We start from the raw sequence: 15,727 nt of genomic DNA on the forward strand, positions 1-15,727 counted from the left end.
TTAATTCACACCAATATTTTACAATGATTCGGACAAAATCATTTCATAAAATATTGCAGCCTGAATAAAGTGCCCAACTTTATTTAACGGCTGTGACTCCATTCATCAATTGTGAGATCCTATGATCATGTCCTCCCTGAACGTATCCATATGATCATATACTCCACAATTTGATCCGGACCTTTATGTTTGTAAATAGTGCGCAAAATAAATAAATAAAACCTTATTTATGAAATTCAAAAAATGATTTTATTGTTTTATCATCTTATTCCAAGAGCACAATAAAACCAATAACTCCCACTTGCTTAATGCAAGTCTGGGATCCTCCTAAGACCCAAAGAAGTAACATGCCTCTCGAACACAAATTCAGGCAAACTCTTAGTAACTGGGTCTGCAAGATCCACCTCTAATGCTATCTGAGTTTAGTGAAAAACTCATAGCTCGAGGTTGATTTTCTTGAGTCAATATCCACTTGAAATAACTGAATTTTTGAAAACTCAGCTTTTCAAGACTCCCACTAGAATATACCAGCATATAATCTCGTTCTCCAAAGATACTTGAGTACATGCTTAACAATAATCTAGTATTCCTCTAGGTTCAAAATGGTACTATCTCACTACTCCCACTGCATGATAGATGTCTGGTTTAACGCCCAACATGATATGCGTGAGTCTACCTTTGCCAAAGCATAAGATATCTTGCTCATGCATTCTTCCTTCTTAGAAGTCTTTGGTCACTCCTTAGAAAGACGAATTCCACATCTGAGAATTATAATTCTTCTTTTAGAATTCTCATGTTGAATTTTGGCAAGAGTTTTGTCAATGTAAGTAGCCTGAGGTGATGCCAACAACTTATTCTTCCGGCCTCATAAGAGTTTTATACCAAGAATATAATTGGCTTCCCCAGTACTTCCATACCAAAACACTAACTTAGCCAACTCTTTATGCTTGATATTACCTCCACATTGTTTCTAATAAGGAGCATACTATCTACATAAAGTACCAGAAAAGCTACTGTCTTCCGTTGTATCCTTTACATACAAATACACATCATTCATCAAGGTTCTCTCAGAATCAAAATTTTGATAACCTGATCAAAACTGATGTTTCAAGACCTGGATGCTTGCTTAAGTCTATGAAATAGACTTTCACAACTTGCATACCGTGTGTTCCTACTCATTTGCTATAAACCCTTTTGGTTGTTGTATGTAGATATCCTGACGTCCAACTCCCAAAATTAAATCTCATAATTGAGACTTATAGCAACCAAGAGAATCTGGATAGACTCAAGCATGGCGTCTGGCAAAAAATGCCTCCAAGCTAGCTTTGAAGGTTTTCACCTTCCTGTCCATCCTCTCTTTGCCTTTTATGTCCACATGCACCTTATGGGTTTTACCCCTCTTGGTGTTTTTACTAGGACCGAACGGAGTTGAAATACAAGTATTTCATCTCATTGTTCATAGCTTGAGCAACACTTGATCAACAACATCTTCTAGTGCATTATCGTAACTAGTAGGATCAATGCCACTCAACAAGAAACAACTTGAGAGTTAACAAGGTTCTCTCCCACTACGAATGTACTGCACTAGACCTTGTGTATTTATAAGTAAAACAAAGAGTGGGTCAAATGATGGATCTTCAATTTATTGAGGATCCGCTTATACTTGATATTGTTCCTTTACATGTGATACTAATATTTCTACTAGTTTCACTTATATATTATCATGTTGAATTTCCAATCATGGTCTTCTTGTTTGTTCACTTTGAGATATATCTATCCCCTCTTGAACAATCAAGGGAACAATGGATGAAGCTTCGAGAGATTCTGGAAATTCTTGAGCTGAGATAAATCTCATCAAGAATAACCTAACTTAAGAGCTTATAATTTCTCATCCAGTCCTCCTTTAAGAAAATCATGTGAGTGCTCACTTAGATTATCTTGTCCTTAAGGCTAAATAAGAAATCATCCCTAGTTCTCTTACGGTAGCCAAAAGATATGCACTCTTCCATACAAGATTCCATCTTATTTGACTGCTGTTATAGGACGTGTGCCGTAGCACCCTAAATCCGAATATGGTTTGATCTGGGCTTGCACCCTTTCCATAATTCTTTAGATGTCTTTACAACAAACTTTGACGGAATCAAGTTAAGAAGGTACATTTCCTTCTCTTAGGCATCTCCCTTGAACAACATTGACAAAGATGAATAACTGGACATGATCTTCACCAAGTCTAGAAATGTTTGATTTTTGCATACTACAACTTCATTCAACTAATGCGTTCTTAGAGTTGACAGTTACAAAAACTATCCCCTCTTAAATCAGGTAAGACCTGAACTTACCAGACAGGTAGCCAACACTTTAGTCAGACCAAAGTGTTTTTGATTTGAATACCTACATGCTTTTCTGCCTCAGACTTAAACCTCTTGGAAATTTCCAGAAGCTTTAGACTTATAGCGTACTTGGTTCATCTGTCTCAATCCAGAGTAAACATTCATATAATGAAGTACTCATCACCTCTTCTGGTCTGAACGTTAATTGGTCCACATACATTAGTATGTACCAGTTACAGTTGAATAGTTGCGCAAACCTTTTTGGCCCTTGTAGGATTGCTTGGCTACTTTACCTTCCAAATAGGACTAACATGTAGCTGTTAGTTAAAAGATTATTGAAATTTCAGTCCCTCTTTTAACTAAAATATGTTTCCTACTTGAGATAATATGACTCAATCACAAAGGCCAAAGTTATGTTTCATTTGAAACTTTTTTTTTTTTTTTTTGGTGAAAATCCTTGTTCATCATCATTTCCATTCAACATAACAAATTTAAAAAGGGTATAGGACATAGGTAATAAAGACTATTTAAACAAAGTACCAGAATAAAACAAGACGAAGATGAACTTCGAAATGTAACTGAGGAATCAATTGCATTGTCAACACATGTTTTAACCAAAACAACTAACAAAAATTGAATTCCTCTTGAAATCTGGAACAAATAAACAGTCACCCAAAACCATAGTCTTATATATAACTTGTCCTACTGCAAATGCAGACACAAGTTCCCATTTTCAAGCTTAAAATATCTATGTCCATTGCTGACAGGTATGCCATGTTTGAACTACTACAAAGAGTAACAAACATAATCAGTGATTCCTGAATCAATAATTCATTCACTGATCAGGCCTAGATATGCCCATGTCTGGTTCTTTTCATCACCTCTGGGCAATTTTTCTTTCAGTATCCCTTCAGTCTGCACTTGAAGAACTTGCCTTGTGGCTTCTTCATAGCAACTGGTTTGACAACTAATAACCAAGTCATTTTATTCTTGTTACCACCCTTGGGTTTCCCTTTGGATTTAACAAGACTCTTAACAAAATCTGCACCGACTGCATTCTGTCTAGCAGAGCTGCTAGACGCAGCAAACATGTCATTAAGAGTCTGAAGCATTTCTACTCCATTCTTAATCATGTACACTTGCTTCTGCAAGTATTTGGAAAGACTGACAATAATACAGCAGCGAACTACCATATCTGCCCTTTCCTAATCTGAGAAATGCATCTTAGTTTCCTAAGACGCATCCTCTGCAGGTAGCTATGGCCCTCGCATTGTCAGAACAAATTTTAGTTTCCATGTTTTAGAACAATATCAAAAATTTGCTTTTCACTTATTCATAGTTGGTACCATCTAGAGGTTTTCGACTCAAAATCATTTCTAAGATATTTTCTGAAAAACATATAAAACACACAATTACAAAAAAATAATGCAATAAACAAACGAAGTGCGAGTAGATTCTCATAACTACTCTTGTTTATTGTTAACAATCCTTCAGTTTATCTTTACAAGGCTTACGATGGGCAAGTCACTTGTAAAAACCAAAATTGTTATTTGGGCCTTCAGTGCCATTGCCAGAGCCTCGATGGGAGAGTTAACAATTTTACCAAAGTTGAATGTAATTAACCATTGTTTAATTTCAAAATTATCCTTAGTGTCTAAGCATTGTCGACGATGGGTCGTACAATACTTTACTAAAATTTTGAAATTATTAAGATTTAATCTAGTGAAATCTGATTATCCTTATCCGATGGGGCTTCAGCGATAACCATTTCACTAATAAACCCACAAATGGTGCCCGCAGGTTTTAAAATTAATTAATTTTTAAAATCTTCACCCATTCAACATTTTTGTTTGAGAATTTTCATAAGCCCAGTCGAATTCATTGTTTAATTTCAAAATTATCTTTAATAACTTAGTATTATCGACGATGGGTCGTACAATACTTTATTAAAATTTTGAAATTATTAAGGCCCAATAAAATCCAATCATGCTTATCCGTTGGGGCCTCTCATGATTATTTTATTGATAGGCCCACAATGCGCCTGGAGGTTAAATTAATTTCTTAATTTAAATCTCCTCCCATAGATATTTAAGTTCAATCTAATAAAATCCAATCATGCTTATTCGATGGGACTTCACATGATTATTTTATTAATGGTCCTATAATGCACTTGAAGGTTAAATTAATCTCTTAATTTAAATCTCCTTCCATTCAACATAAGCAACATTTTCTAATTTCCAAGAATTATTTAATTGAGAGTATCCTTTGTTTGATTTCAAAAACTATATAAGTAAGAGCGCCGATAAACGTGCACTAAGCTTAACATAATTTGAAAGCATTAAGGTCCTGAAATCCGATCACTTTACGTCAGCGTGTGCTCCAAACAATCATGATACATGAAGGTTGTATGCAGCGTGTGTTATTCCATGACCATTTCAGAAAACCCACAAATTACTCGCAAAATAAAAGAATTCTCTTAGGAAATTTTCTCTAATTATTTTTCTAGATTTAAATCATCCAAATAGCTGACTTAATTATTAATCTAGATTGCAACAATCATAATAATTATCATTTACGAGGATAATTTGAAATCAAAATAATTTCCATAACGATTATTTGTCTTGATGTTAATTATCCAAAATTAATTAATTCAATTATTAATCTAGATTTTTAATAAAAATCATAATAATTATTAATTAATTTCTTAGGATGATTTAAAATCAAAATAATCTCATAATAACTATCATACTAGTCGCTGAAGACATAATAGCTATTATGCTCATGCAATCATACAAGTTATGCAACAATATGGCACCACTTATTCTGTATGGCATGTTATCGCAATAAAGCATGTTATCAATCATATAATTTATACCAATCAATAAAAGCATTAAATAATAAATCATAATTACTTTAATCCATGACATTCCTATTTTAAAGAAAATAAAAAAAATGTTACAACTTTGGAATTCAACTTTCGCCTAGCCCGTAGTATCTGTCTCAAGCCCCTTTAGGGTTTCCATGGGCCCAAAGCCCAAAGACCCAATCCTTTGGCAAGAAACCCTAGGACGCGAAAGAGGAACCCTAGCCGTCAGGTCTGCAGCGCCGTCACCCGAAGTCAAATCAGGCCGAAACTCCAGGGGAAGGAATGCCACGTAGAGACGAGTGCACCGCCGCCGGAACCACCCAAAAATGTGGCCGGACGCTCCCTCACTCTCCCATTCTTTGCCGGAGAGTGGCGGCCACTCTCATACGCTTGTGAAGGCGCGTGGATGAGCGTGAAGCCTCCGATGGCGGAGATCAACCCACCGTTGCGTTCGCCTTTACGTCCTCTTTCCAACCATATATAGATAGCCCCATTCCGAGATCGGGAAGTCCTCGAAAAGTCTCCGACAGTACTGACTGTGCATCTTACTTGCGGTTTCTCGATCTTGAACTTTTACAAAATATTGGAAAAATACACAGAAATTCCGAAAATAAATAAAAACAGCAAGGAGGATACCTAATCATATGGGATTAGTCTCCTTGTTACAAATCGAGAAATACACGAGAGACCCTAACCATGGATTAAAGCATTTTTACCGATTAAAATTTAAACTTTTATGAAAATGAATTATAAAATACACATGCTAGATTCATACCATAATCCTAGAACCCTAGGTGCCACATTTCAAGAAGCAAAACTAATTACATGAATAGTGAAACTAGATTCACATACCAATGTACAGCCAAGGCTCTGATACCAATTGTAGGAAATCTTAGATTTATGCGGAAGCGGTTTAGGACCTAGTACATTGGTATGCTTACCGAATCATCCTTGTTTCACAATTACCTCTCGGTGCGCAGGTCTCGTGTAGAATCTTCCCTTGTAGGATTCCTCTTCACGAACAGCTCACCTCAGCGCCGCAGCACGAACAACCTCCTTGAAGCTGGACTGTGGCAGATCTTCCAGACTATCTCTCGAGGAGGATGAGATGGTTGTGTGGGCAACCGTTCAGATGATGAACGTCTGCCTCTTGGGGTTTGTTTCTGATGATCTGTTCACCTTGGAGGCACAAGAGGAGAAAACTATGAATATATACGCTTAGGTCTTAGACATAACTCAACCCTAAGCCTCATGGGCTCAAGTTTCACTGAAGCCCAATAGGACTTTAGTGACCAAAAGAGCATATATCCAACAGTTACTACCAATCAATTTCACCGTTAGATCGATTATGTTGATCTAATGATTATATTTATTTCTATCTTTGTATGGTTATGATTTTTCATATTTAATATTTTCACATTAAATATGAGAAATCATAACCATACAAAGATGGAAATAAATATAAAATATTAAATATGGAAAATCATAACCATACAAAGATGTAAATAAATATAACCGTTGGATCAACATAATCGATCTAACGGTGAAATTGATTGGTAGTAACATTGGTACTAACACTAATTGGTTGTTACAATATCACTACCCTTTATTTATTACTAAAAATATATTTATATAAATAAATTTTGAATGTATTTTAGAAAAGATTATAAGTACGGCTAGGTCTTTTAAAAACGCAGAAGTTATTTAATACTAGATACAAATTCTATTAAGATTACTTTTCCTCTAATTTATTTTCTCTTTTAATACATTAAGACATAGTTTTTTTATAATAATATTGTTATTAGGTTAAAATATATTTTTAATCATTATAAGTGACATTTACTTTTAATTTGGTCTATGTGAAAAAAGTATTTCAATTTGGCTCTTGTACATATAATTATTTTTGATTTGGTCTTTATCATCCGCTAATGTTATGAAACTATAATATATGAACAAAAATAAAAATTTGGGTTTGTTATGTTTAGTTTTAAATGCGTTGAAGATTATTTTTCTTTTGCTTTTTTATGTCTTCAAGGGGCATAACCTAATTTTTATTGTGAAATGTGGCATGCTCAATTTTTATGGAAGGGGTGGAATAGATCCGCTCCGCTGTCACATGACATGCTTCACACCTAATTATTAAATATAATTAAATTAATATTAAAACTTCAAGAAGCAACACCTATTTTTATTGAATCAAATAATGAAATAAAGGTAAAAAATTTTAATGTTTTTTCTAAAACAAATTTTTCTATCACACTAAAAAAAAGTATTATAAAAAGTGGAGAAAAAAAATTAATGAAATCAGGTCAACTTTAAATAAATATGAAAAAAAACCTTTTTTTGCATAAAACAAAGGGTTTGTTTTATTTGCTGTGAATACAAATAAGTTATTTATATTGAATCCAAAATTATATCATTTGGGACGAAAATTAAGGTGTTTTTATAATTTTAATTTATTCTAATATTATAATAGTCTTTACAATTATTCTTTCAACTTCAAAATGACGTTATTTTGAAAATAAATGAAGATAACTTATTAACATTCCACACAAAAAAGCATAAAACAAAAACAAGAATAAGATATGATTCTATTTTAAGGATGTGGAAAGAAAGAAATAAAATAAACACATTTACCAAATATATTATCCTATCCCACAAAAATGTTACAATTGCAGTAATACTACAACATGATAAAGATTATTTAAAGTATATACAAATATAGGCTCTGGTGTACGGACACGTTATTTGAAAATAAATTTGTGTATTGGGCATGTGTCGAATATTGACACACAATCAATATTTTTCGACATGTGATCTACATTTTTGGCCCACGGTCAATATTTTTTGACACGCGATCAATATTTTCTGACACATTTTTTTTAATCCATATTTTATTTTATTTTATCTTTTTAATTAAAAAAAAATTAATTTATAAATCAAATAAAATTTGACCTAAAAATTTAACAAGGTGCAAAAAATTATTTTTTCTTTATATTTATGTTATAAAATTTGAATATTTGATTGATTATATAGCTTATTATGAGTTGTTATATATATTAAATGTAAATTATATTATATATATTGAAAATATTATTTAATATCAAAATGTGACGTGTCAAAATTTAATATTTTTTAAAATTAACGTGTCGGCGTATTGTGTCGTGTCCCTTGTCATGCATCAATTGTTGATGCAACGTAGAATAGAGCAATTGACTTCTTTTTTTAAAATAAAAATAAGTAATATTTTGAAACACCAAATTTGTAATTTAACCTAATAAAAAAACTTTAAAGTGATCCACTAGTGTGTCACTTTCCTCTTGTTCTTGCCTTCAGAGTCTTTTTTCTTTTTATTGAGATCTTGTTCTTAGTGATCGCACACTCCAAATTTTCCACTGAAGCAGAAGAAGAAGCAAACACTCTTCACCAATCACCATGATTGAAGACGAGTCTCTGTTCCGCAACGCTCTTCTCACTCTCTACCTCATAGCTCCACCAACGTTAATCTCGCTGAGATTCCTCCAAGCACCTTATGGGAAGCACCACAGGGCTGGGTGGGGTCCAAACCTTCCACCACCATTGGCATGGTTTCTCATGGAAAGTCCAACACTTTGGCTTACCCTTTTGCTCTTTCCACATGGCCATCAATCTTCCAACCCAAAATCCATCATTCTCATAATCCCTTTTCTCTTCCATTACTTCAACCGAACCTGCCTCTACCCACTTCGCCTCCTCAATGCCCCTTCAAGGAAAACCGCAACTGGGTTTCCCTTAAGTGTGGCATTGATGGCTTTTGTATTCAACTTGTTGAATTCTTACCTTCAGGCCAGATGGGTCTCTCACTACAAGGACTATGATGATGATGGGTGTTGTTTCTGGTGGAAGTTCTTTTGTGGGTTATTGGTGTTTTTGTGTGGCTTGGGAATCAATGTTTGGTCTGATAGGGAATTGCTGAGGCTCAAGGGTGAAGGGAAGGGGTATGTGGTGCCAAGGGGAGGGTTGTTTGAGCTTGTGACTTGTCCAAATTATTTTGGGGAGATGGTGGAGTGGCTTGGTTGGGCAGTGATGACATGGTCTTGGGTTGGACTAGGGTTCTTCCTCTACACTTGTGCTAACTTGGGACCCAGGGCACTTGCAAATCATCAGTGGTATTTGGAGAAATTTGGGGAGGACTATCCCAAGAAAAGGAAAGCCGTTATTCCATACTTGTATTGATTTTTCTTTCTGCCTTGTACTTTAGGATGTAGGTGTCAAAGGACATGAAAATTAGGATGTGTTGATGAAGCATTGCAGGAAAACTTGGTTTATCTGATATAAGGTTGGATTATTGGATTGGTATGATTAGAAGTTGTTTTAATTAAGAATTCCTTTATGCACTATTCTGTCTTACTTGGAGATGACTGTTTTATGACACCACTTCTTAATAATACACCACCTCTTTTGTATATCTTAACATATGTGTAAGATACATTAAGCAATGAAGTAGAATAAATTCATTAGTGATAAATTCATCAACAGAACGTATCATATGATTTGTGGATTGATATTTATTGATTTTAAATGAAGTGTGCCACATAAGTTATAACATGATATTTTCTTTTGTGTGTCAAAATAATAGAAGGATATTATATGCAAATCTGTCAGATTGGGTTAATCAGCATGGTACCTTCACTACTGCAGTCTATACTATTTTTGACTGAAGATTTTTAAGCAATGTTTTCAATTTATCTATCTATCTATCTATGAAACAAATTGGTATCAGAAAAAACAAAATTTGACTATTAACTGACCCTTGAAATTTTGAGTACAAGAATTTAATTCTTGCTAAATAACAAAGGACTCCAAACAGCACACGGCTCCATCTCAAGTTATATTGCAAAAATCTTTCACGATTCAAGAGATGCACATGTTGCGCCATCTTCCTCTCAAAATCTTTACCAGTTACCTTGTCTGATTCATTGCTACATGCTCCACAGCAAAGTCTGATGTGGCCTGTGGGTACCGCTTTGGATTGCTATCCTTACAAAGTGGAAGAGAGAAAGCTTTGTGAGAGAACATTTGTAATTTTAGTTGACGATAGATGCTGGGAACTTGTGCTCACAAGTGAGAAAGTCTGATGTGGGTGTGTCTATGGGTTGTTATCCTTACCAAGAGGAAGAAAGGAAGCTCTGGAAGAAGAGAACATCTGTAATTTAAGTTGTGGATAGATGCTGAGAAGTGGGACTGAGAATAGTAGTGTAAAATCAACCGTAGTGATGAGATTTCACTGTTTGAGGCCTAACTCACTACATGGTAATTCACTCCAGCCAATGCCTCCCCCCCAATCCATCTCTCTATATGTCAAACATTGTGGGAGGCGGAGCCATGTTGATTTATATTGGAGATATATAAAACTATTAATGTAGTCTCACCCACCAACTTAAGCTTTTGGGTTGAATTGGTTCTTTACATGGTATCAGATCCTCGTGTCTCGGGTTCAATCCTTACTGCCCCCACTTTCTCTTGTGGAATTTCTTAGCACATGTAGGTGGGCTTGTGCATTGTCCACCCTTCAAGCCTAGTGGGCTCTCGTGTGAGGGGGCGTATTTGAGATATATAAAACTATTAATGTAGTCTCACCCACCAACTTAGATTTTTGGGTTGAATTGGTTCTTTACAATTCAGTATTTTAATCTTCATTATCAGTTCTTGCCATAAGGGTACTAAATATAAAAGCAAAATAAGCCATTGTAGGAATGCTGCTGCTTTCTCTTTTTACCATCTACAGTAGTCTTATCTTTTTCTTTTAATATCTGGTTTACCACTTTTATTACAATTGTACGTGAAGTTATGATGAATATAACACTACCTATATTTGTTCTTTGGTAATAACCCACAATGTAATCGTTGGTGTAGGTAAAGCTGTCTTGGTCCTTACTCCTTAGTCTGAAATTTGCAATTGAAAGATTTTCCTGCCTTCGGAAGGTTTGCTCTCTTACTTAATATATATATATATATATATATATATATATATATATATATATATATATATATATATATATATTTTTTTTTTTTTTTTTTTTTTTTTTTTTTTTTTTTTTTTTTTTTTTTTTTCTGTTCATGCTCACATACAAATTATGCAACATATTAATGTCACCAAAATTGAGTGTTTTTATTCGAATAATGTAGTTTACAGGATCTCATTAGTAAGTATATATTGTACAATATAAATTGTTTAACTAGTAATCTGCAAGGGTCTTTAAAAGTGAAAATCATAGACTTATCTGCTATCTCTCCCTTCTGCACTTTTGCACTAAAGCTCCAATTTTCATTTCCCTTTCATTTTACAATATATGTTCACTCATGTACATGTCTTTGTCTCCCTCCCACTTTTCATTCAACATATTCTTTGCTGCTAACATATATAAGCATTCAAACACAACTATATAGGTGGTTGATCTAAAATTTCTATATCCTATGCAGTAAATTTTTTTGTTCCTCTTAGTTTGCAGAGGGTTGAATATGTGCATTAAGAAGATCCAGTAAGCTGTGTTTGTCTCGTCTTTTTTATATTTGCCTATGTATCTGTCCTGATCAAAGTATTTAGGTTAGCATAGGCCATTGACATGTGTCTAGAGATGCCACTTTGAAGGTCGAAGTTGAGTTACTACAAAATAACCAACCAATAATTTTTGTACAATTGTTGAGTAGAATGTATTGTGGAAGAATTTTTCTTAGAAGAATGAAATAAATTTTTATCAAAAGTAATTGTGAGAACAAACTTTGGTTGTTTATCATTAAGTAAAATTACTTTAGTATAAAATTATCAATATATCAGATATTGTGTGCTGTGTATCCAAAATAATGCAAATAACGGTTCTAGCTTCTTTGACTTGAGGCAACCGAGCAAAATGTTCCCACATATCATAAGCTGTCACCAAAAGGCAGAGTCATTTTTTTGTAATTGGTGTTGAGGCTGTGGAGTAAATTGAACTCTTGTATTCTAAAGAGTAATATAATATGGATTTGTTAAGTCAGGAGAAAACAGTGACTTTGATGAAATTCGTGTCTCAACAACATTAATACAAATATCACTGCTATCCTAATTACCATAAATACTTTATTCAGACTCTATTTACATAATCAGTAAGAGATACTATTTACAATTTTACATATTAAAGCTTGAAAAATCAAGCCATTCTTTTGTTTTGAAAAATCCTCAATGTAAAACTTTGCTTTTGAGGATTTTCAGAGATATTTTTTAAGTATACATTGTGGGGAATTTAATACCAGACAGTTGTTAAAAAATTAAAATCCAATGTATGCTGTCTTGTAGGCTATAATTTTTATGCTTCAACCCAATTAATTATAAAAATAGCTAAGATTTAAGTATTTCAATATCAAGCAGGCATTAATATGTGCAAAGTGCAAATGTCAAAAAATAAATATTCAAACTGATGCTTGAATAGAGATTAATTTCACTTTTAAAGTTTGGAGATGAATTTCACATTTACAGGAGAAATTTTTATTTGTCCGAGGATTTCAATTTTCAAAAATATGATTTTTACATTCAGTTTAGGATAATATCTGAAAATTTAAAATTTAAAAAAATTTAATTTTCCGAAAATCTGAAAAATACCAAACAGCCCCTCAAAGTGTAGAGGCACTTAGTGTTTTTACCCAAACAAAACAATTTACAGGTCTTGAAGTATTTATACTAGCAACTTCAAGTAGCTCTAAGACGCGGAACTTCTACATGTCAATAGGACCGATATTCTGGGGTTTCTTAGTACTAAAGCATATTTTTTCTCAATTCGATAGCGAAACCTCGTACACTTATAAGATTAAAAAATTGTAAACGGATAGTATACATTTATAACAAACAACTTTAAGTATCTCTAATATAAATAAATTCTGCAGCATGTTAATGGGTTCCATCTTCTTTGGACCTTCTTAGCACTAAAGTATATATTTTCTCAGATCTATATGGCAAAAAATGTTTGTAAGATATTGATTATGGAATAAGGTAATTTTTTAATTTTTATACTTGCAATTTATCAAGTTAATATAATCCCAAAATCTGGAATACTTCTAATTGAACATTTTAAAAAGAAGAAAAAAGAAACCACAAAAAAAGAAGAGAAAAAGATATAATATACAATAAAGATGGAATTTCATCTTTAAAAATAGCTTTGAATTAAGAGGCTTGCAATATGAGCAATAAAATAAAGAGATGAAGATGGAGACAGATGATTAACCACTCTTGATTTTTCTTTCAGCCTCTTCTATCGTTTTTTTAAAAATTGATTACTGAAAGATAACCACAATAATAATAATAATAGTTAATGAAAGATATAATATCTCTTTAATAAAAAAAAAATTAGTAATTGGTTTTCTCAATTCAAAAGTATGGGGAATATAGTATCTGTATCTCCTACGTACATGCAAACCATATTGTGTATTAATACTACCAATCTATTTACTAGAATACATTCAATTCAATATCGTTGAAGGCTAGGTAGCACCGATACGACACGCGACACGACACGACATTCCGACACGTCAATCTTAAAAAATTATGGATTTTGACACGTTGGGACACGTTTTAATATTAAATAATATTTTTAATTAATATAGGGTATATTTCATTTAATATTTAATAATTTAACAAAAAAATGAAACTAAATTAATAATACCCATCAACACGTTATAAAGATGGAAGCTTTAATAAAATAAATAAGAACTGGGATGAGAGAGAGATATAATATCAGATAGAGAGAGATCAGAGAGAAGAAGATACAACAAGAGCGTGATAGGAATTGACAACAATGATGTTGAGATGATTTCTTATCTACTTAAGAGGAAAAAAGACAAAAAGATAAAATTAATATGATCAGGTGGAAGCTTTATTAATATATTTTAACTTTTAAAAAAAATAAATTTTTTAAAAAAAATTAAAAAAAAAATTAAAAAAATTACGAAAATGCCATTTGACCGTGTCGGACACGGTCAAATTCGCGTGTCGGAATGGTCAACGTGTCGGAAAAAGTCAACCGCGTGTTCGACACCGTGTCGGAGCGTGTCAGACCCGACTCTTCCTATTTTTACAAGTGTCCGTGCTTCTTTGGTTGAGGGTGATTGCCACAAGGCAACAATAAAGCTGATCAATATTCGAATGTTATCCAAAACTTGTTAAAATACCAATGCCTAAGAACCGATATTAACCACATCAAAATTTAAACAGGTATAAAAATAGAGCTAGAGGTGTCAAAATGGGTTGAAACCTCGAGGCCAACCCGCAAAGTCTTCCCTAATTCATTATAGTCTTTTTGTGATAGGACCTTTGTTAACTCTAGTATCCAAAGTCTTATAATTTAGCGGGTTGGGTTAGGGCTTATAACCAGATCAAAGTTTTTCTTTCATCAAAATTTTTACTATTTTAAATAATATAAAATAAAAATAAAAAAAAATAAAAAAAATATATAAATTTAAATATTTATAAGAAGAAGGTTATACTTACAACTTTTTTTTTACAACTTCTTATAACCATATATCATAACCGTTGATTTCCGCCAATCAACAGTTGTCATTTATTATGAATTAATAATTAATTAATGAGTTTAATTTGCGAAAATCATAACCGTTGATTGGCGGAAATCAACGGTTATGGTATATGGTTGTAAGAGGTTGTAAATAAAAAAGATTGTAACTATAACCTCTCCCTATTTATAAATATAAAATAAATTATAAAATAAAATAAGTAAACATACATGATAAGTGATAAGATATTTTAATAGAGAATTTCATTTGAGCAACTAAGCATGTTTGTACCTCAGTAGTTTTGTGAATAATAATAAATAAAAGGGTTTATCATTTCTCCTATAAAGTGTTTTGAGGGCTCTGAGAATTAATGAAATGTGTTTTGATAAAATTCATATAATAAAAATACCAAAATTTCATTGTGCCTTAAGGTATTATAAAGGGTGATACATAAAATATGAATTTTAAATTTTGTTAATATTTTGAATGTATTGAATATTATAAAAAAATTAGATTTTTTGAAATTATAATTTTGGATGATATGCGAGCTAGCTTTAGCGAAAAGACTTTTAGCTCATGCAAAGCTTTATTATTATGAGCTATATGGCCTTGTAGCCTTTTTGATCTTAACTCGCATGAGCTGGGACTTAATGGGACAAGCTAGCCTATTTTGACTATCATTCTTGCAAATAATACATCAATAAACCACAACTCACTTTATTAGGTTCCTCAAACTCAAGCAATTTATACAATGTTCATCTAAGTCTATTTAGGGAGAAATTCAACATTTTAAATTTCAGGGGGGGAAAAAAGAACAAAACGAAAATGAAAAGGAAAAGTATGCAAATATAGCAAGTCATTCTAAAATTAACTGCAATACCCTGACTCAAACAAACACAAAATGGTTTTCAATTTTATTCCCCCTGCCGGTCTTCTGCTGGAAGATGGTAGAAAAATATCAGCCACAATTCACATGGTTATCTCTCCTTTGAATTCCCAAAACTTTTTTCCA

At 32.8% G+C, this 15,727-nt stretch overlaps 1 protein-coding gene across 3 annotated transcripts; it reads left to right on the plus strand.

The window, feature by feature from the left end:
- Positions 1-8,549: 8,549 nt before the first annotated feature.
- LOC133286277 (steroid 5-alpha-reductase DET2) lies at positions 8,550-11,168 on the plus strand. Of its 3 annotated transcripts, none has more exons than XR_009748109.1 (2): positions 8,550-9,514; positions 11,092-11,168. XR_009748109.1 is itself a non-coding variant. In XM_061483671.1 (1 exon), the coding sequence occupies exon 1, from the start codon at positions 8,632-8,634 to the stop codon at positions 9,409-9,411; it is 780 nt and encodes a 259-aa protein (XP_061339655.1). In that variant the 5' UTR covers positions 8,550-8,631; the 3' UTR covers positions 9,412-9,844. The 3 variants fall into 3 exon arrangements, 1 of the variants encoding a protein (XP_061339655.1); XR_009748108.1 differs by having other exon boundaries at positions 8,550-9,531; positions 11,092-11,120; XM_061483671.1 differs by lacking the exon at positions 11,092-11,168 and having other exon boundaries at positions 8,550-9,844.
- Positions 11,169-15,727: the final 4,559 nt, after the last annotated feature.

Source organism: Gastrolobium bilobum, unplaced genomic scaffold (genome assembly GCF_033153095.1).
Source record: "Gastrolobium bilobum isolate Gb01-03AN ecotype WA unplaced genomic scaffold, APGP_CSIRO_Gbil_v1 utg12063, whole genome shotgun sequence".
Lineage (NCBI taxonomy): Eukaryota > Viridiplantae > Streptophyta > Magnoliopsida > Fabales > Fabaceae > Gastrolobium > Gastrolobium bilobum.